General features: G+C 42.5%; 1 protein-coding gene across 1 annotated transcript in view; it reads left to right on the forward strand.

Annotated features, from left to right (window-relative positions):
- ADAMTS12 (ADAM metallopeptidase with thrombospondin type 1 motif 12) overlaps window positions 1-21,592 on the forward strand; it is a 527,800-nt gene that overhangs the window by 364,483 nt on the left and 141,725 nt on the right. Inside the window, 5 exon segments of the mRNA XM_040421001.1 lie at window positions 3,328-3,477; window positions 4,699-4,842; window positions 6,076-6,220; window positions 10,969-11,061; window positions 19,401-19,546. Of these exon segments, the coding sequence (XP_040276935.1) occupies window positions 3,328-3,477; window positions 4,699-4,842; window positions 6,076-6,220; window positions 10,969-11,061; window positions 19,401-19,546 (678 nt within the window).

Here is a 21,592-nt window from a genome sequence, read left to right on the forward strand (position 1 = left end):
TGTGATGATAGGAGCTGGGACTATTGCTATGTAGATCGACCCTAAATGATAGTGGCCTCTTCTGGACAGCAAGGTGTAGTGGGTATGTTCCCAGTTCTGCTCGGCAGGTGCTGTTTGAGGTGCCCTGATTTCTATCTATCTATCTATCTATCTATCTCATATCTAACTATCTCATATCTATCTATCTATATATCTCATATCTATCTATCTATCTATCTATCTATCTCATATCTATCTATCTATTCAGTATATTTATTATTTCTGTTCATTTTTATAAAATGAATAAAAATAATGAAGCATTGCATAATAACAATATCACAGTAAATTTGTATTTCTTCATACATGACCAGAAGGTGAAGAGTCGATGAGGGTGAGCTGTTTCACATCATCTGCTCTTGCTGTCATTCTACTGGTTCAATCTCACCGATCCTCGACTTTCCGTGGTCAATCATGCTGTAAATTTATGCAGACAGAACAAGACAAGTTTGTTGACTAACAAGCAGAGTTAATTAAGGGAATTGCATTTTCTGCGTTTTTACAATACAATACCCATTTGCTAAATGAGTGAGCCTCGCTCGCCCTGATGAATATCTAATAATTCATCCAGATACAAACATCATAGTACTTACACATAAGATATCAAATAATATAAAGATGGTTGGGAATGCTAAAAACACAAAACAAAAAAGGTTTATTTTAATCAAAGTAGAAAGTGAAGTAAGTGACACAAAATCCACTATATTATGGCAACAGGTCCAATTTCTTAAATGGCAACTACCTGCCAGAGGTCTATTAGCAAATAGCAAATGGGCGCCGAGAGCGGTTTCCAGAGCAAGTGTACCTCAGGTAGGTGAAGGCAATTGGACGTGTGCCAATATTGGGTGTGCAGCTGTCATGCACGCAGCTGATCAAACACTCAATAAGACTTAGATGGCAAATGTACTAGAGAACACTGCAAAAAACACACATACTGCTCAATTGCCTCTAACTTGCCAAGAGAGCATAGGGGAAGTCACCACTGCATGCAGCAAAATTTCCGCTGGTGACGAACCCCAACAGAGTTTCTATGAACAATTGCCATGAGGACAAAGCCCTACAAGCCCTAAAAGAACTACCTAGCTGACTATCCTATAGGCTCAACTCAATGGTGCCTCATCAGGAGCTGTTGTTTGTAGCAGCATAACAGAGCAAATCAATTTTATGTAGGTTCTCCTCTCAAACAGGGGCAGCGCTCCGGCACTATGGTGGGCCGTGTTTTTGCTGCATGCAGTGGTGACTTCCCCTATGCTCTCTTGGAAAGTTAGTAGCAATTGAGCAGTATGTGTGTTTTTTGCAGTGTTCTCTAGTACATTTGCCATTCTAAGTCTTATTGAGTGTTTGATCAGCTGCGTGCATGACAGCTGCACACCCAATATTGGCACACGTCCAATTGCCTTCACCTACCTGAGGTACACTTGCTTCGGAAACCGCTCTCGGCGCCAATTTGCTATTTGCTAATAGACCTCTGGCAGGTAGTTGCCATTTAAGCAATTGGACCTGTTGCCATAATATAGTGGATTTTGTATCACTTACTTCACTTTCTACTTTGATTAAAATAAAACTTTTTTGTTTTGTTTTTTTAGCATCCCCAACCATCTTTATATTATTTGATTACTTACTAGGGGTGCATACCCATTGCTATTTGTTGTTTCAGTGAGTTTCTTACACATAAGATCATTAGAAATATCTCTGTACTGTCCATTCATAAGTGTATAAATGGTGTAAAAATAGTACTGCCATGATTTTATATAGGTCTAAAACTTAATTTCATAATATACTCAATATACGGTACTTTTTTGTGATAAAGAGCCTAAATCCCTGACTTCCATTTTCCATAACCATAGAATTCTGCTTTCCTGAGACCACCACTAGGGGGAGCTAACCAGACAGAATTTATACAATTCCCATTAAAAATCAATGAAAAGGTACAGGCAACTTCCAAAGGTAGAACCTCAAAGCTGTCAGACCTTTAACCCATAAAATAGCTAAAAAATTTCCTTTGGACATACGGTATGCAGCAACCAGCAGGGGAGAGCCAGGAGGAGGGGAGTGGTAGTTGTGGCACTGATAGGAGTAGTGGTGTTTTACAGTGGCTGTCCTCCATCCAACTCTCCCTAGAGCTGCACAATGAATCTAGGGGGCACCCTTTCTTCCCTCAGGCCACACCCTGGACTGGAGCATTTGCTTGGTGTTTAGTGGGGTGTCCTTGAAGTAAGGTACATGGGTGCAAAGAAGGGGCCAACAAATGGATGGTGGAGTCAATGACCAGGCCCATTTGATTATAATAGATAAATTCTCTTTACTGAGGATGATAGGAGTTGCAGTATGTATTGGAGCTATAGGCACAGTTTTTGGGGTGTTTCACACAGTAGGCTTTTTCCCAATAGTTATGTTTAGGCAATGGTAATAATGGTGGTAATCCTCCCTTAGCCTCTCTACATACAGGTACCCTTTGCAGTCTTTCCAAATAACCACAGGCGTGCAGATCTTAGATCCAGATGGCCAGTCCGTCTCAAAGTGCGGTAGGTGCCAGAAGCAAATAACCCTCTCCACAAGCAGTAAAGTCGTAATGCCATAAACGTGCGGTACCTTACTGTCTTTTGTCCTGCACAGCCTTGGTGGTTCTAAACCTTCTGTAAATGTCCATTCTTTTTAGAGCATGTTTAGTGCACTCTAACTTAGTAGTGAGCAGAGCATGCTCACTACAGTCTCCCATAGAAGTCAGCAGAGCATGCTCACTCTCTGCAGTCTCACATAGTAGTAAGTAGGACACGCTTGCTAATCTATCCCATAGAAATCAGTAGAGCTTTCTCTTTACTCTCACATAGTAGTAAGCAGAGCATGCTCACAAATCTGTCCTCTAGGAATCAGTAGAGCATGCTCACTACACTCACTGCCATAAAAGATAGTACATTCTTTTCTTAACTATAATAGATCAAAATGGAAACTTGTCAATCCTTGTGGATTTTATTTTTTACCTTAGGAGAGGTTGTGTATGGATGCAGTGACCTAAAGGATGAAGTGGAGATATACTAATTTGAGTTGAGGGTGGCCATGGGGTGGAATGTAGTGGACACTATTGCTCTAAGGCCACTCTCACACTTATGTTGTTGTTTTCCGATATTGAGATCCGGCAGTTTTGTAAACCACTGATCAACTGCAGACACTTCATTTACTGACAGGATTCGTAAGAACGACGGTGGATACAAAAGAATTCCAATTTTTCTCCCTTTTTAAAGTCCTACATATATAGAAGCAGCAAAAACTGATCATCTGCGTATCTTTCAGGAAGGACATTTGTGCGGGTAGAAACAGTCCATGTGAAACTCTGGGCTTGTCCCACCTGTCAGGCATGTGTCAGCCATTCAGAAGCTGCAACATCAATGAAGACACTGGGCTTCCCATGGCATTTACCATCGCCCATGAGATTGGACACAGGTAAGAAGACTGTGGGGGTCATTTATCATTTAAGGTTGATTTTGTGTCCGTTTTAAGTCTGGCTTTGCTTTGTGTGCCTGCTCCAAATTTATGACCCGGTGCACCTTAATAATATATCTGGCGTGAGTGCAATGTGGTTTACACCTCTATATGTAAAAGTACAACAGAGGGTTGCCTGGCGCAGGTTGCGACTTTTGATGCCATAATAATAATTATAATAAGCTGTAATCCTGGACTTAAACAAAGACCATGGCGAAAAGTGGTGAAGATCATGAAGTGTCACAAAAATGTTGCAGTTGCCATGACTTGATATGATATTAGATAGATAGAGAGATAGATAGATAGATAGATAGATAGATAGATAGATAGATAGATAGCAATACTGAGATGTTCCTTCTATTTTCGCACCATAATTTCTGTAACAAATTTAGGGAGAAATAATTGATAGCAAATAATCCGATTTTCCCGGGTTTCTGATTGGTTCTATAATCAGTGTAATAAATGGGTAATTGGGTTGATGTGCTTCATTTCATTGAGTTATAAATATGTTGGATATTTCAGGACATTAATAAGATAATCTAATAAAATACCCATAGCCGATAATTTCCTATTTAAATCAGCATTACATTTTATTAATATACAGAAAGGTCACCGATCCAGCACAAGATCTTGAATTTTCCTCTATAATATTTTTATTAAAGGGCAACTGTCAGATGTACCTATGACACCGGCTGACCTGTTACATGGGCGCTTGGCAGCTGAAGGCATCTGGGTTGGTTCCATGTTCATATGTGTCCGCATTGCTGAGAAAAATGATGTTCTAATATATGAAAATGAGCCTCTCGGATCCTCTGTTACACCTAGAGGCTCTACTCTCTCTGCAACTGCCGAGCCCTCCGCACTTTGACAGGACCAGATGTGATGAAGGTTTCGCTGCCTGGTCCGGTCAATCAGTGGAGAAGGCCCGGCAGTTGCTAATGTTGTCGACAATGAGCTTCCTTTGGTATAAGGAGCTACAGTGAACAGAGAGGCCTGGAAACTTGTACTTGAGGAACCAGAGAGAAAGAACTCATGGTCCTGGAATGCTCTATGACCTTAGTAGCTCCATTTGAAGTTCATCTTCATATACACCACAGAGACAGAGATTTTACATCCCCGCCCCCCATGTGCCTGGTAAATGAGGACTTAGTAAATGTGATGTCCACTGTGATTCTCATGCAGCTTTGGAATCCAGCATGACGGACAGGGGAACGACTGTGAATCAACAGGAGGACCTCCATACATAATGTCCCGACAACTGCAATATGACACCTCGCCGCTGACATGGTCTCCCTGCAGCAAGGAATACATCACCCGGTTTTTAGAGTGAGTCACCCGTGTACTATTATCATCTGTCACCAACCCGTATAGTGAAGGTCCTTGGCCTCATTTTTCTTGTAATCTAAATAATATTCTGATTTATATATATATTCTGTATTCTAAATAGTATTTGAATATAATATCTGATTTCTGTATATATGAGCTTTTTATGATACAGAGCTCCAACTCTCCTGCATAGACATTGATTTAAATATAACATTTTGTATACCCGAAGCCACCACTAGAGGGAGCTCAGGAACTAACTCAATAATAATTAAGTATGCATTAAGCTCCTGAGCTCCCCCTAGTGGAAGCTGCAGGTGGACAGTGTTTTATTTATTTAGTTATATCTATGCAGGGGATTTGGAGCTCTGTATCAGGGGGGGGGGGGAGAAATATTACTAAATTAAACAGCACAAAATGTTTGCTCTAGATGCAACAGGATGATAGAAAGTGGAGACTCATCTTTACAGAGGCATAAAGGGTCTATCCTTAGGGTGACTGGTGGGGGTCCTCAGGAACTTAACAGTGGTCCCTTCACTGAAGTCCTCTACACAGGGTTTGTCTGCTCCTTGCATCTTTGCATGTTAATGCAGTTCAGCCTCAGTGACATGATTGGGCTAGGTTGCAGTACCAAATACAGCCACTTGGACAAGGGTGGCATTATGACAGTCCTGCAGTGAAGCACTATGGCCCTTCAGTCTCATGATGAGTACCCATTTTTGGCTTCCCCTAAAAAAAAAACTGTAAAATAATGCTCCACCTCGGATTACCATTGGCCCACTGTATATAGACAGATATTGTAAAATCTAGCATCTGTAGAAAAAATATTTTTGCTGTTATAATTTATTCTTCAGTATGTTTGGTGTAGAATAATACCCGCTAATGCTGCCTGGAAACTGTCAGCAAGCATGAATCATATACCTTTTTATACCCCCCTGAGTACCTATCTCATTAACACATTACACAGACTGAGTAAAGGAGCATTTGTTAAACATGCTATGCATAGTATATAATGCTTTGCTTAATACTGCTCATAATAGAGAAACATAAGAATAAAATCCCTCAACAGCAGTAAGCATACTTGCTGACTTTTTCCATACAGAAAAAAGGATACACCTTAAGTTTTCTTGTAGTGAATGTCAATCAAAGACAGAGCTTCAACAGGGGCCTTTTTGTTCATGTGGAAATCCATGTTTGATGACATGGCTGCTGAATGGCTTTCTTCTTGCTCTGCAGTCGAGGATGGGGATCCTGTCTTGATGACTTACCAGCGAAGAAAGACTTTAAGCTTCCGTTGATTGCCCCGGGAGTGCTATATGATGTCAATCACCAGTGCCAGCTACAGTACGGACCCAACGCCACCTACTGTGAATTAGTGGATGTAAGTCTGAAAGCCCCTCTGTACTTTACAGGTACTTTTTTAGCGATCAGTAGAACTTGCAGGAGCAGAAACTTCTCCAGACTTGAAATCACTGTGGAAAACCATTATAATTGTATACACAGGATGTATCATTGTTATGATCCAATGGGTTATTGCTAATCATCACATAATAAATAGACCCTAGTGGTAAGTAATGGCTCTAAATTTACCTTCAAATGTGATTGCTTTCTGCTGTACCCAAAGGGGGTTGTCTTCTACTGGACCTATCCCCTACCAGTGTTGCATCAGATCCTAAACTGCCCCAGAGGATCCTAATGTTGCGTAATATCCTGGACTGCCCCAGAAGATCCCAGTGTTGCCTAATATCCTGGACCGCCCCAGAGGATCCTAGTGTTGCATCAGATCATGGATCACCCCAGAGCATCCCAGTGTTGTCTTAGATCCTGGACTGCCTTAGAGGATCGTAATGTTGCATCAGATCATGGACTGCCCCAGAAGATCCCAGTGTTGCATAAGATCTTATACCCCCCCCCCAAAGGATCCTAGTATTGCTTCAGATAATGGACCGCCCCAGAGCATCCCAGTGTTGTCTCAGATCCTGGACTGCTCCAGAGGATCCTAGTGTTGCATCAGATAATGGACTGCCCCAGAGCATCCCAGTGTTGTGTCAGATCATGGACCGCCCCAGAGGGTCCTAGTGTTGCATCAGATCCTGGACCACCCCAGAGAATCCGAGTGTTGCATCAGTTCATGGACAGCCCCAGAGCATCCCAGTGTTGTCTCAGATCCTGGACTGCTCCAGAGGATCCTAGTGTTGCATCAGATAATGGACTGCCCCAGAGCATCCCAGTGTTGTGTCAGATCATGGACCGCCCCAGAGGGTCCTAGTGTTGCATCAGATCCTGGACCACCCCAGAGAATCCGAGTGTTGCATCAGTTCATGGACAGCCCCAGAGCATCCCAGTGTTGTCTCAGATGATGGATCCTGGACCGCCCCAGAGCATCCAAGTGTTGCGTCAGGTCCTGGAGTCCCAGAAGATCCTCTTCTACTCTGATTGGCCAACCTGCTCTGTTTAGTGTACACAGCTTTGCAGAATGAAAATATTAAGAAACAGGTTTACTTCTCATTTTTAATAATAGCTGAAGCTAGGAGGTTTGGATTTGATCACGGTCCAGTAATGTCCTCATACCACGTTACTTAATCAGATTAGCGGCTTTCCATACTATTAGCACAGCCATTAGCGACACGGCGCCTAGCATTTAATCCCAATAATGGAAATTTATGAAGTACCCATTATATTGGGATAATGATTAACTAAAGAAATAAGTGTTACTGCTGTCTGTTATGGATGTGGTTCCAAGGACCATTCTATCTGGTATCCTTTTTATTTACTTTATTAATATAGATTTCTTGTAAATGGTGAGGAGGTATAGCAAACAATACACAAATTATCTAATCTACTACACATAAAAATAATGTAATACAGCATGTGTGATAAAAAATATACCAGACAATACAATATTGCCATAAAATGTATCAATTAAAGGGTCTAATGGTCTGGTCAATAGTGCCGTGCCATGACTTCCATATTTCATTGCAGGTATAGATTTCATCAGTCACGTCCCAGCATATAAAGGGGGAGGGTTCTCTGACCATGATTGGCTGCCAGGAAAACCTGATTGTGGTTTACAGGTGATGGCACGTGTCCCTGGCCTTTTAACCTGTGCAATTGATATAAAGCTCCATTTTCTGCAATCTGGCAGAAACAGATTAAGCCTCTGCTGCTGTCAACTAGGGATCATGAACTTATAGTAACCCATACTAATGATTTATTTTCATTGTAAATCTACAAAATTAAAGAAGAAAGCTATAAAATTAAAAAAAGACAATTTTTTTTCTACAATATACCTGTGATAAAAAAAACTAAAATCTACTTAAAAAAGGGGTATTAAAAAACAGCCCCAAAAAACACCCAAAAATTATTTTGGTAGCCAAAGACATAAAAATTATAATCTGGTCATTTAGGACTTTAGCCATTAGTGGGTTAAAAGAGAAAAACTAAACAAAGTCAAAGGGGGCATCTACTATGGGCAACCCATTTAAAGCTGCAAAGGTCCCCCGACCATACACTGGCAATCAGCTATAATTAGAGGATGAACCTGGTAGTAAGTGTTCAATTCTCCTGCAGTGCCCCCACAGGGTGATTGAAGTATTGCACGATTCAGAATTAAATCAGGCCACATAGAGTATACACAATTTAGCAGCCAATCTGGGGGGTTCATGGGGTCTTCACATTGGGCAGTTCATGACATAGTTCATGACATAAAACTAGTAGAGATGAGCAAATCAATTCTATCAATTCGGAATTTGTCCCAAATCTCTAACGAATCCAAATTTCTTGTGATTTGTTTCTGACATATCACAGATATATATATATATATATATATATATATATATATATACAGTACAGACCAAAAGTTTGGACACACCTTCTCATTCAAAGAGTTTTCTTTATTTTCATGACTATGAAGGCATCAAAACTATGAATTAACACATGTGGAATTATATACATAACAAACAAGTGTGAAACAACTGAAAATATGTCATATTCTAGGTTCTTCAAAGTAGCCACCTTTTGCTTTGATTACTGCTTTGCACACTCTTGGCATTCTCTTGATGAGCTTCAAGAGGTAGTCCCCTGAAATGGTTTTTACTTCACAGGTGTGCCCTGTCAGGTTTAATAAGTGGGATTTCTTGCCTTATAAATGGGGTTGGGACCATCAGTTGCGTTGAGGAGAAGTCAGATGGATACACAGCTGATAGTCCTACTGAATAGACTGTTAGACTTTGTATTATGGCAAGAAAAAAGCAGCTAAGTAAAGAAAAACGAGTGGCCATCATTACTTTAAGAAATGAAGGTCAGTCAGTCAGCCGAAAAATTGGGAAAACTTTGAAAGTAAGGGCTATTTGACCATGAAGGAGAGTGATGGGGTGCTGCGCCAGATGACCTGGCCTCCACAGTCACTGGACCTGAACCCAATCGAGATGGTTTGGGGTAAGCTGGACCGCAGAGTGAAGGCAAAAGGCCAACAAGTGCTAAGCATCTCTGGGAACTCCTTCAAGACTATTGGAAGACCATTTCAGGGGACTACCACTTGAAGCTCATCAAGAGAATGCCAAGAGTGTGCAAAGCAGTAATCAAAGCAAAAGGTGGCTACTTTGAAGAACCTAGAATATGACATATTTTCTGTTGTTTCACACTTGTTTGTTATGTATATAATTCCACATATGTTAATTCATAGTTTTGATGCCTTCCTAGTCATGAAAATAAAGAAAACTCTTTGAATGAGAAGGTGTGTCCAAGCTTTTGGTCTATACTGTATATATATATATATATACAGCAAAAAAATCGGACTGCACTCCAAAAGGTTCTTCAGTAAAACAGTATGTGTTTATTCACCCATGTGGTGGCAATAAGCGACGTTTCGGCTCGTACATGAGCCTTTCTCAAGCATTGATAAAAAGTGCACAACATACATATAAAGGTGTACCAATCAGACCAATTAACACATCAACATAATTGGTACTTTACAGAAATCCGTGTAAAAACATCCAAATATTCATAAAAAGACCATAGTCATGATAATTAGTAAAGTGACAAGTGCTACAAGAGTGTCAAGTGCATAATGCGGCAAAATATCATATAATATTACAACAAATACATGATTATACACAGCTGTTCCATGTGCATACATGATTAGTGCTAAAACTTTAATTATAAACATGTGTAGAGGGAATAGACTGAAGAGTTAGTGTGAGAGAGAGACATTTCTTCTTTCAAAAGGGCGAAAGTACCGAGTTTCTCACAACAAATTGCCCTGGTTAGCTGAATGGCTTTGGGGATGCTCTTCCTCATTAGGGAGACCACATACTATGCATGAGTAGTTTTGTAGTACAGTTAGCACTGCTCTGCATTTCTGGGAAACAAATATGCAAATTATATGCATATTTCATATCTTAAATCTGCTGGCATCAGATAGGCTTAGTGTTCTTTTCTTTTTGGAAGAAAAGCTAAACTGCATACATCTGGGTTTCTGGGAATTATATTCAAATCAGCTTTCCTTCCAGAAAGAAAAAGAACACTAAGCCTATTTGATTATAGCAGATGTAAAAAATGCTAATTTGCATATATATTTCATAGAAATGCAGAGCAGCGTTGGCTGGACTGCAATACTTCTTATGCATAGTAGATGGTCTTTTCTCTTCAGATATTGAGTTCTCTTGTCCTGTTGGGACAAGGAGCACTGTCTTGCATCTCTCATTTCCACTGGAGTTTTTTGTGTGTGGGTTGCTCTCTGCTCTCTCTTTGTTCTCTCTCTTTCTGGTGTTTTAGGACCTCTAATTTTCTCTGGCCTTTAAGAAAAAATCATTGGAGTCGTTGGAGACCTTAGGGTGTTATATTCCAATTTTCACTGCAATTTAAGCATATTTGATTCAGGTAGACTTGATTCAGCCCCTAATCAAATTTTTCAAAAGAATTCATCAAATTTCAAGAAATTTGCTCATCTCTGCAAGCTGCCAAAATTTTTCCAAGTCCTATACAATATGTACATTGGTTGGACACAATAGTTCATGAGATATACATAGATGAATTAATATATGCTAGTTACAGGGTGCATGTTACGCTAAGGGTTAACTGTTAAGGGGCAAGATACTCATGATTCGCCTCCATATCTCTTCATTGCAGAACGTCTGCCAGACTTTATGGTGTTCAGTAAAGGATTTGTGCAGATCCAAACTTGATGCTACAGCAGATGGGACCAGATGTGGCGAGAAAAAGGTATTTATAATTATGCACCTATGGCACACATCTAAACAAGGCTAGCCTCTATGACTTCTTCCATGTTTTTCCCTTTAAAGGGGTTGAATGCGAGTGGAAAAGCATTGCTTAACATGGTTGTTATATTACAGAAACAGCGCCATTCTTCTCTGTAGGCTGATCCAGGTTTTGCAGCTCACTACCTTTCATCAGCTCTCCATCTGAATTTCTAGTAGACCTTGTGTTACTAATATACTATGGGAAGAAATATAATAAGACTGGTGTTGCATATAGTAAATCTGTCAGGCTGTAGGAGGCCCCACCTACTTCTTGGAGTCCCACACAGTTTTTTAAAGTGTCGACAGCGGCATAAAATTGGGAAAAAGCTGCAATTTTTGGTGCAAAACAACAGGTACCAAAATGTGCCAACTTTTTACGCCAGACAACAGGTACAAGTCGCATATTAAATTAAATGCGGATGGGTACCTACATGAAGGAGTCCAAAAGGACACTGTTTTGGCCTCCGTCAGTATAATGGAGGCCTATAGGTCCATTAAGCTTTACCTGCAGATGTGGTGAATGTACTCTTCAGATGCGGTATGACTGTCACGGTCCCTCAGGTGACTGATGTTAGGAAATCAAGGAGATTGGCTAAGCGTGGAGGAATCTAACAGCCTCCTTGATTTCTCTTGATTCAGTGTTGATAGGGTTAATGACCACTTCCCTTTTCTCAGCTGTTGCTCAGTGGTCATCACTTCTACCCTTTATAGTCTCACCCCACCCTTCTGACTATGTGGTAGATAGCTTCATCTGGGTTTGGCTGAGCTGGTATGAGATCCTCTCTGGTGTTCCTGTTCTTCCATCTCTTCAGAAGTTAAGTGTCGCGTTTGTTTGTATTTTTTATATTCCCTGTTGTTTGTATCTGGGCCTGAGACAGAGACTTCCATTCGTCCATCTGGGGAGGAATGGGTTGTCTCTGGTCCTATACTTATTTCAGGGTATTATAGGGAAATCAGGGCCTAGGTATCCTGCTTCCTACCTTCAAGGTCTATACATATTGATAGGTAGTCAGGGTCCAGATTAGGGTGGTCTAGGAGGTGACCTGTTTCTTCTCTAGTTTCCAGGCCCAGTTACTGTTCCCCTTCACTCCTGTGTTCAGTGTGGAGTCCCCCCTTCCCCACACTGATCGTGACAATGACACAGGTGATTGGCTTGTAACAAGCCCTGCACCTTTTTCAGATAGAAAGGATGGGTTTTCAGTCTGCGAATGTAAATCAGAATGCTACCATTCACTGACAACAAGTAGAAATCTTGAAACATAATTTAAAGGAAGTGATGTCAGCAGTTTATACTTTTGACAATGCTAAGCTGCTGATAGCACTAGTTAGGGGCTGGGAAAAGCAGGAAAAACCAGGGGTGCACCACCAATGAGGTCAGGTGAGGTGCTCGCCTCAGGCAGCAGCAGGAAGGGGGAAGAGGGGGCAGCGGAAGGGCCATTGGCAATGAGCGATTTCATTGTGGCAAAGGGGTTAGGTTAAGAAATTGGCATGGGGGTGGGTCGCTATTTCAGTTTTCACCTCAGGCAGCAGAAAGGCTAGGTGCATCCCTGGGACAAACATACCCTTTGTGGAGCGTTTATTAGCGGGAATATGAAGTTTTCTTCTGCCAGATTCTGCTTCTTCAAGGACCCTAGAGGCGGAGCTCCCTGCATTGATTTGCATCACAACCCCTCCCCTCTTAGCAACAGCTGTAATGATCTCCTGATTGGATGCCACTGCTATCACTCAGAGGAGAGGGGAGGGGCTGTGAGGCAGCTTAATGCAGAAGACACTTTACAGTGAAGCTCTGCCTCCTGGACACTTGCAGGAGCCAAATTTACCAGATTAAAACTTCATATTCGTACTACTCCTGGTGATAAGAGCTCTACAAAAAGTATGTTTGTCCTGCTCTCCCCAGCCCCTGCCTTATGCTGTCAGCAGTTTAGCATGGTCAAAACTGCTGACAGATTCTCTTTAGTGAAATCGTAAAAAAAACTAAGGTAAATTAGAAAGTTGCTGAATTTTTACATTAATCTGGACGAGCCCTTTAAATGGCAGTTGTCTCATAGACATGGTTCAGTGCTAACTACAGTTCTATAGGAAGAACCTTGATAACAGCGCATTACAGTCATAATTGAAGAGATAGGGTATTGACTGCAAATAATACCGCTCCACTGTGTTTTCCCTTCTCATACAGTATCTTTAGCATTAATACATATAGTCTGAGTGATATTGACATTTTCATAATTGTCTTGTAAATGTTTGTTATCAAAACCACACAGTCTCGAGGTCAATACGCAATAAAGATAAGGAATGGAAAGCTACTCACAGTGAATGGGGGTGGGGAAGTCATTTCTGCAAAAGGAAATGTTTTATAGCTTCAAATTGCACAGACATTGTTATGTTACATAGTGGGTCTAGAACCACTGAGCTACTCCTAGGGGCATTATCATGGCAGTCCCCTGATTTTCACCTTTTTAACTATACAGGGATCTGGACTTAGCTGCAGGGGAACCACCAGGCCGCTACCTCCTGGAGTAGCCTCTGTTTGATTGACAGCTGGCTCACAGGGGCAATGCACCGAGGGATCAGGGAAAATCCAGTAAGCAGTTCAAGGTCAGGGCGGGCAGTTTAGGGTCAGTATGAAAATCAGGCAGAGGTCAGGAAAGGCAGCAGAGGGTCATATCGGAAACAAGCAGAACTCGGTATAGGCCAACAGACAGAGCTATGGCGCACTTTGACAAGAAATAAGCAGGCTAGACAGCCTATTGCTTAGGTAGCCTCCCAAAGCTCCCTCTAGTGGTAGCTCCCACCTTTGTCGCCTCCCTCCAAGTCCTGATTGTCAGGCCCAGGCAGCGCTCTCGCATCTGTCTGCCAGCCCTGTGCTCTGGTGAAATCTTGCGCCGTTCAGCATTCGGCGCAGGCGCGAATGCCAGCTTCCTCACCGCGCCTTCTCCAAATACAGAACGGTGCGAGATTTCACCAGAGCACAGGGCTGGCAGACAGATGCGAGCGCTGCCTGGCCCTGACAATCAGGACTTGGAGGGAGGCGACAAAAGTGGGAGAACAGAGCCTCTAGGAGCAGGAACAACGCCCCCCCTCCTTTCCCCACCCCCCCCCCCCGGTCCTAGAGGCTAATTAGCATATTATAAAAGTTAGATTTCTGGCGCAACGGGGGCATCGATAAAAGTAGGAATAGACAAGTTAGGTATAGCTGACATTAGCACATCGCTACTGTCAGCTAGCTTAATAGGGCTAAACCTGGTGACAGAAACTCTTTAAGCGTCTCTTTACATGTGCTGCTAATTAAAACTTCACTTTTATTCTGTTCTCTTTAAATAACGTACTTATAACCACTATAACTAAAGAACTGTAAAACCTTTTAAAATGTTCCAGTAGTTCTGTGGCAGGTAGTTCTGTGGCAGGTAGTTCTGTGGCAGGTAGTTCTATCACTAGTATATTAGATGTTGCTGTTTTTGTGTTTCACAACAACACATTAGCTGATTGCAGCACTGTTGCTATAACCAGTCAGTGCGCGCTGCTGCGGGCTGCAATTAGTTTCTATATATGTTTGTTAGTATACATGGTCTATTCCATTTTGCGGCTATCGTGAGGTATACCTGCACGATCCCCTGAAGACGCCGGTTTGCCGGTGAGGCAGGGTGTGCGTTTGTATGTATTTTTAGAACCAGCAGCAGCAGATAGCCGCAAAAAGGAAGAGATGTACAGTATACTAACAAACATATATAGAAACAAAATGTAGCCCGCAGCAGCGCGCACTGACTGGTTAGAGCAACATCTGATATACTACTGCTAGAAATATCCACTAGAACTACTGCAACATTTAAAAGGTTTTACAGTTCTTTAGTTATAGTGGTTATAAGTACGTTATGTAAAGAGAACAGAATAAAAGTGAAGTTTTAATTAGCAGCACATGTAAAGAGACGCTTAATGACCAAATGAAGTGTACTACAGATAATGTAAACGTCCCACGCGTGCTGTGAGGTCCATATAAAAATTTTAGTAGCTAAGGCTACTTTCACACCCGTCTTAAAAATTGCTAAACTGATGCAAATGGGGGACTTTTTAACTGATCCGTTTGCTTCCGTTTAGCGGATCCGTTTTTAAAGAAGAAGGTGTGTCTCAAAGAGTCCACCCACTTTGACAGAGTATTTAAGCAGGTAAACCTCCATTCAGGCTCATTGTACTTTGGAACCATGTTGCCTGCACACTTGCGTCTGCGATTGAGGTTTCTAGTCCTAAAAAGCGAGATGGAGAAGACGATACCAGGAAAGAAGAAGACGCCGGTATTGGATACACCTTATAACTTCCAAATGGATGACCAGCGGCGTTTTTTTTTAGTCCTGTATTTGGAGCTTCATGCGAATCCTTAAAAATATTTCAATTATATGCGCATGACCGTTGATAGTTATGACCAGCTGCTGCAGCGCATTTCATCACGCATTGAAAGACAGGATACCCGTTAAAGAAGGGCCATTTCTCCTGCAGAGCGGCTAATGGTGACAATAAGGTAAAAGATTTGTCTTTTTTGGATAGCTGTGTATATATTGTATGTATATCTATTTTTTCATATATTTGTATTCTTTTTTTTTTCAAAGGTTTCTTGCTACTGTAGAAAGTTTGTCATCGTTACATTACTAATATCGCATGGGAATTTCTACGATCTCCGGAGTAATCAGAGATACTTGTCGTGAATTTTGGGCGGTCATCCCACATCCAACAACAGAACGGTGGCTTCAAATAGCGGACAAGTTCATGGAAACAAGCCAATTCCCTAATTGTGTAGGAGCTGTGGACGGCAAACATATAAAGATTGTAAAACCTTCTGGAAGTGGATCTGAATTTTTTAATTACAAAAAAAAAATTCGCCATTATCTTAATGGCCATCGCAGATGCTGATTATCGATTTGTCGCAGTTGACATTGGAGCTTATGGATGGACAAATGACTCGATGGCTTTCAAAACCATAGACGATGTAGTCAAGGCTTGTGTAGTTCTACATAACTATCTTTTATATGAGGAACCACTGCGCCTGGACCCGCAAGAGGTTGATTGCACGCTCACCAGGATGCAACATTTGTCATATCGGTCAACCCTTGCCGTTGCCAGAATGAGGGACCGTTTTGCCGATGACTTTGTTTCTGATGCGGGTAGAGTGAGTTGGCAGGATAATGTTTTGTAATTGTTTTAAATTTTTTATCTTATACTAAATTAAAATTATTTTTTTATTACACCTGTCTTCAATTTTTTATAATCAACCAACAAGAATGGTTATGCTAAAGTTGTGATATTTAGCATTTTACGACATCTCATAATCTGCCTTGCTGAACACGGACATATCTATATTTTGAACCTAATTTCAACACTGAATATTGCAGAGTATTGGCATTTTATGGAGAAACTATACGTACTGTGTTCTCCATAGTGCTGCCAGGCGTAGGCCTTCAGCCATCTGTGAGTGCCATGGCATCAACTGCACTAGTGGGGCTAGTCAAACTGCTATGACATTGCTAAAGCCTGGCCTTTACAGACTGTGAAATAAACAACACGCTGTTTGGTGGAATCCTTCGCTCGGCAGTGTGTTATTGTCAGCCCTTTCTATGCGTGATCCTACACATGGCAAGGGAGAGCATTCTAGCTTGAACTGCTGAGTTCTTTGGCTGGGTGCAGGTCCGTATTCGGCTCTGAACCCGGACAAAAACTTAAACAGCATTATGTTCCTTTCCTGTCCCTTGTGGTAATGACGCTACTTTCTGTGACAGCTTCATCTTTGCTAAAGAGCAATATATAAAATTTTCGCTCTCTAGTAAATTTAATTGTTGATGAGGCAGATTCACATGTACCGTGACTCCCACAAGGGTTCATGTGGATTTGCACCAGATTGGCATGTGCCAATCAGCCAGAATATGATCAATAAGGAGCTTTAAAAAAGCCCGTTATCGATCGTGCTGCATCAAATATTCTGCTACCTTTGGCACTATAAGCATGGGGAAAATAAAACTTCTAGAAAACTATTTTTTATTTAATAAACTCTATTTATTTTTTTTGATGGGAGTTTTACTTTTCCCACAGCTGGAGTGGCCACAGTTAAGGATCATGAAATAAAAAAAATAAAACACAGTAAACTTAAACGTATTTATTTAACAATAAACTTTCTTAATTTTTTTAAATTATAAACAATAAACAGCAAATAAAAAAATAAAAACTATAAATTATGAAAACGTCGAGAGGAGGTGGAGCGTTGAGCGGTGGACGTTCTAGAACCGGCAGCAGTAGCCCTTCCTGTCTTCTGTTGAGGAATAAAAACGACGGGCCGTAGGAAAAGATGCAGGAGGGATTTGAGGGGTTTGGAGAGTTGAAGGGTCAGAACTAGAATGTTTCCGAGCATGCGTAGAAGAAGGAGTTGGAAAAGAAGTTGGAGCGGTATATTGAGGAGAAGGTGTACAAGAAAAAGATGGAAGATTGTACACATGCTCGGGGGGGGGGGGGGGGGGGGGACGGATGGCGAAAAAGGGAAGGTTGGCTGAAGGGGGCTGGTTGAAAAGAGTGGGATGGGCGGTAGGTGGTGGATGCGGGATAGGTGGTGGATGGGGCTTTAGGTGTGGGACGGGGGGCGGTGCAAAATTTCTCACGACCCGTTCTCCATCAAATTTTTTAACTCATGCACCTGCTCGGGAGTCATTTGGTCCATTCGGGGGACTAAGGATTGCAGGTAATGTTGGTGAGGGGTGAGTTGACGCACCGACTCCACCCCCTAAACTCGGCGTGCCAAGTCATCTAACGCTCTCCTCATTTCATCTGCAAAACCTTCTAGAGCATCGGAAACAATCTCTACAAAGTTCCCATAGTCCTCCCGACGGCTCCTACTGGATCTCCTGCTATTCAACATAGCTCTCACATTTTGTCTCCAATGTGATAGCGTATGCTGGAATGAGGGACCCGGTTGGGGACCAGGATTGACCTGAACCGCTGTATGAGGGACAGGAGGGCTGGGGGTGGCGGCCGGTTCCGGGTCCGCTTCAAGAGCTGGTTCAGGCGCCCGAGTGCTGCTGGCAGTTCTGTGGAGAAAAAAAAAAAAAGGCCTTGTATTACTGCTTCCAGGTTATATGCTATACCTACCTCTTAATGTAGTGGGCTGCCAGAAAAAGAGGCGTCAAACGATCCTCTGTCTCAGACAGCCCCTTGCAGACAGAAATTGATAACAATTTTCCATCCGACCGTAGGGGGCTGCATGAAACGGAGGTGTAAAACGATCCTCTGTCTCAGACAGCCCCTTGCAGACAGAGGGAGAGGAAAGCAAATAATTTTATATTTATTTTTAGAAAAAATAAATTTACCTTCTAAGCGCCAGCATCCGTCGTAAGAACCCCAAGGCCGCACTCTACATATATGGCGGCCTTGAAGTTGCTCTGGATCCACTCGGGGCCTGAACTTGTTATAATCTCTCTTGAAGTGGCCCCGGATTGACCGCCACCGAGTCGTAACCTTGTGAAAATAAAAAATGTATATTATAATATTCACATGGACTTAGGTTTAAATTATACATGAGGAATAAATACATATTGCTGTACTTACCACATTATTTCGGAGCCGCCGCATTTAGATCCACTTAGTCAGTGAGCAACGAGGCACAGATCTGCCTCCAGAGCCGCCGGGTTTGGTGATGGTCAGCATGTTGGCGGTCGGTGTGGTCCCAAAAAGCGGGATGCACCTCCACCAGCTGGATAAGGAGTTTGTTGTCTATACGAGGGACAACGATCTCCATATCTTCCCCGGTGGAGACTCTGGAACCCTGGAAGAAAAAAGGAGAAGAAAAATTATAGAACGTACAAAAGAAAAATGCAAATTCAAAAAACTATGTTTTCGATACGTACACGTCCCCGACCACCACGGACTCTGGAGGAGACTGGGGGGTCCTGCCTGGCGGCTCTACGTGAAGGTTCCTAAAGGGATCAAAAAGCTATACACACCCCAGAATTGTATCAATGAAAAGTACACATCGAACGTCGTAAATAGGCTCGTCCCCGCATGCCATTGGCTGCTCCCGTCCCCACGACACCGAATGTTTTCATCCGCGCACAGCGAGAAGCACCAGCGGTGCGGGGTCCACGAGCGGCCCAGGGAGCAGGGAGCCAGGTAAGTATATTTATTGTGAGGGGCCTCTTTAAGTGAAGATAACCTCTTTAAGTGAAGTTTACTAATTACTAGTCATTATGTTTTGCCGTACACTCCTATTATATTAGCGTTGCTGTTATGATTTCTTATATGTGTGTGGATAATAATATGAATGTTATTTTCCAGTGGTGCATCAATGGCGCATGTGTTACTGTAGGGAAACAACCAGACACTGTAAATGGAGGCTGGGGGTCATGGACATTTTGGTCGCACTGTACAAGAACGTGTGGAGCCGGGGTACAGAGTGCAGAAAGGAAATGTAACAACCCTGAGTAAGTATTGCATGATTATCAAGGTTTATTCACATGTCAAGGTTTTAGTGCCTTTCTCTGCTTCATTTTTCATTCAAAGCAGGCAGCAGAAAATATGTCCAGTATGTATCCTTGTAATAGATGGGATTTCTACAATGTATCGCACATCATTCACAGACCACACAGTCGGGGGCGGTTTGGGAACTAAAAGTGGCCCTGGAAAAAATCATAAAAGTGGGCCCATGTTGTAGGTAGGTCCAAACTGCCAAAATGCTGGGTAACATAATTAGGCAGGGCCAGCAATACCATAGTGCAGAGCAATATACCTCCCCAGCTGAACCAAATACCCTACAGTGCAGCACAAATACTGCCACCTGTAGGACACTGATACAATTGAATTTAAGAGGACACCTGCGGCTGCTGGCCAGGTGCATAGGAGAGAATCAGATCATTATGTACCTGTCTGGCGGCAGCTAGGAGGACTTGGGTGGCCCTCCTAGGGATCGGCCCACCAGGAAATTTCCCTGTAGGGTCTATGGCCAATCCACCCCTGCACACACAGTCTGTGGAGCAAGGATACGACCACCTTCACCACCTCCTTTGTTATTACAAATGAAACAACTTTGTCTAGACTGAAAAAGTCCTATTGTTTTGTGCATACAGCTCCTTCGCAGAGCAGTGTCAATGGTTACAGACTACAAACAAATCTTTTGTAGTCTGGTCCTGCAGTCACACATCTTTCTGCCCTCTTACTTCTTTTCAACATATAGTAGGTAGCAAGTAGGGTATAGTCCCAAGCTATTCTGGGTGGCCATTCATTTGCCGTGGGTGTGAGTTTATAGCAGGAGCTTCCATCGGAAAAATGGGGTTCTCCAGTATAGAAAACAATAAGTCATACTTACTTCCTCTTACTCCCGGGTTCTAATGCTCATAGAGTCTCTGCTTCCTGGTGCCTCTCAATACGTAGGAAATGCCCGGTCAGCTAATCACTGGTAAAGCAGGCATTTCCTCTGTATTGAGAAGTATGAGGAAGCAGAGATCAGCAGGCACCCATCAAGTGTGGTCACAGGGGCGGTAGGCAGTTGGTGGAGGAGTGTGTTTCTTATTTTGGATTTTCTTGTACCCGGAGCCTTTGAAATGATGCAACTTTGCTGGACATCTTAATTAATAATTTTTGTGTTTACAGCTCCTATAAAGACTATAAGTCTCCATGGTAAAGGACAACAAACATAATCTGTGTAGTCTGATCCTGCAGTCATGCTCCCTTCTATTCTACAGGTTAGAAAAAGTAAAGTCACATCCAAGGAAGACTGACTGAAGAATCAGACTACACAGAGATTGTTTGTTTTCTGTTCCCCTGGAGACAAATGCAGTGGCCCGAGTTTGGGGTGGCCCCAACGCTACGCTGGTTCCCCCAGATACTGTTGAGGTGTCACCACATGTTGCTGCATTCCGGAAGGTATGATAAGGCTTGGTGCACCACAATGGGAAATAAGTCCAGAGAGTCAGGGTCTACAGTTAACCAGGGTGCTTCTTTACTGAAGGAACTGAAGTGCAAAATAATAAAGGCAGTGCAGTGAGCTGGCTTCTCCAGTCTCCTCCCTGGGCAGAAGAAGGCCCTGTGCTGAGGAAAGGCCTGACCTAGCTGTCCCCCTCTCTCTCTCTCTCTCAAAAGGCTGGTGCCCTGTCTAAAGGCTGGTGACCCATGGTCTGTGGCTCAGCATCCCCATCTCAGCGTCTTCTTCTGGTCACTTATGCAGTCTGGAAGAGGTCTCTTCTTCTAAGCACTGATTCCTAACTGTAAAACACTAAGGGCTCTGACTGTTGTACTTATATACCATTTCTAGCTGAACTAGACAGTGGAGAAACTCAGCACAAAGAAATACAATGTTACAATTCTGGTCTCTCATAGACTTGCATTTAAGCTCCAATGATACTCAATGGCAATGACGCAGCAGTTTTTCCAGACAGAAACAAATTTCCAGACTTAACAACAGAGCTAAACCAGTCGTTCAAAAGGTCAGACTGTCTGGTTTTGGTGGTTAACAAGTCCCTCCAAAACATGCT

This window comes from Bufo bufo, chromosome 2, assembly GCF_905171765.1.
Source record: "Bufo bufo chromosome 2, aBufBuf1.1, whole genome shotgun sequence".
In the NCBI taxonomy this organism is placed as follows: domain Eukaryota; kingdom Metazoa; phylum Chordata; class Amphibia; order Anura; family Bufonidae; genus Bufo; species Bufo bufo.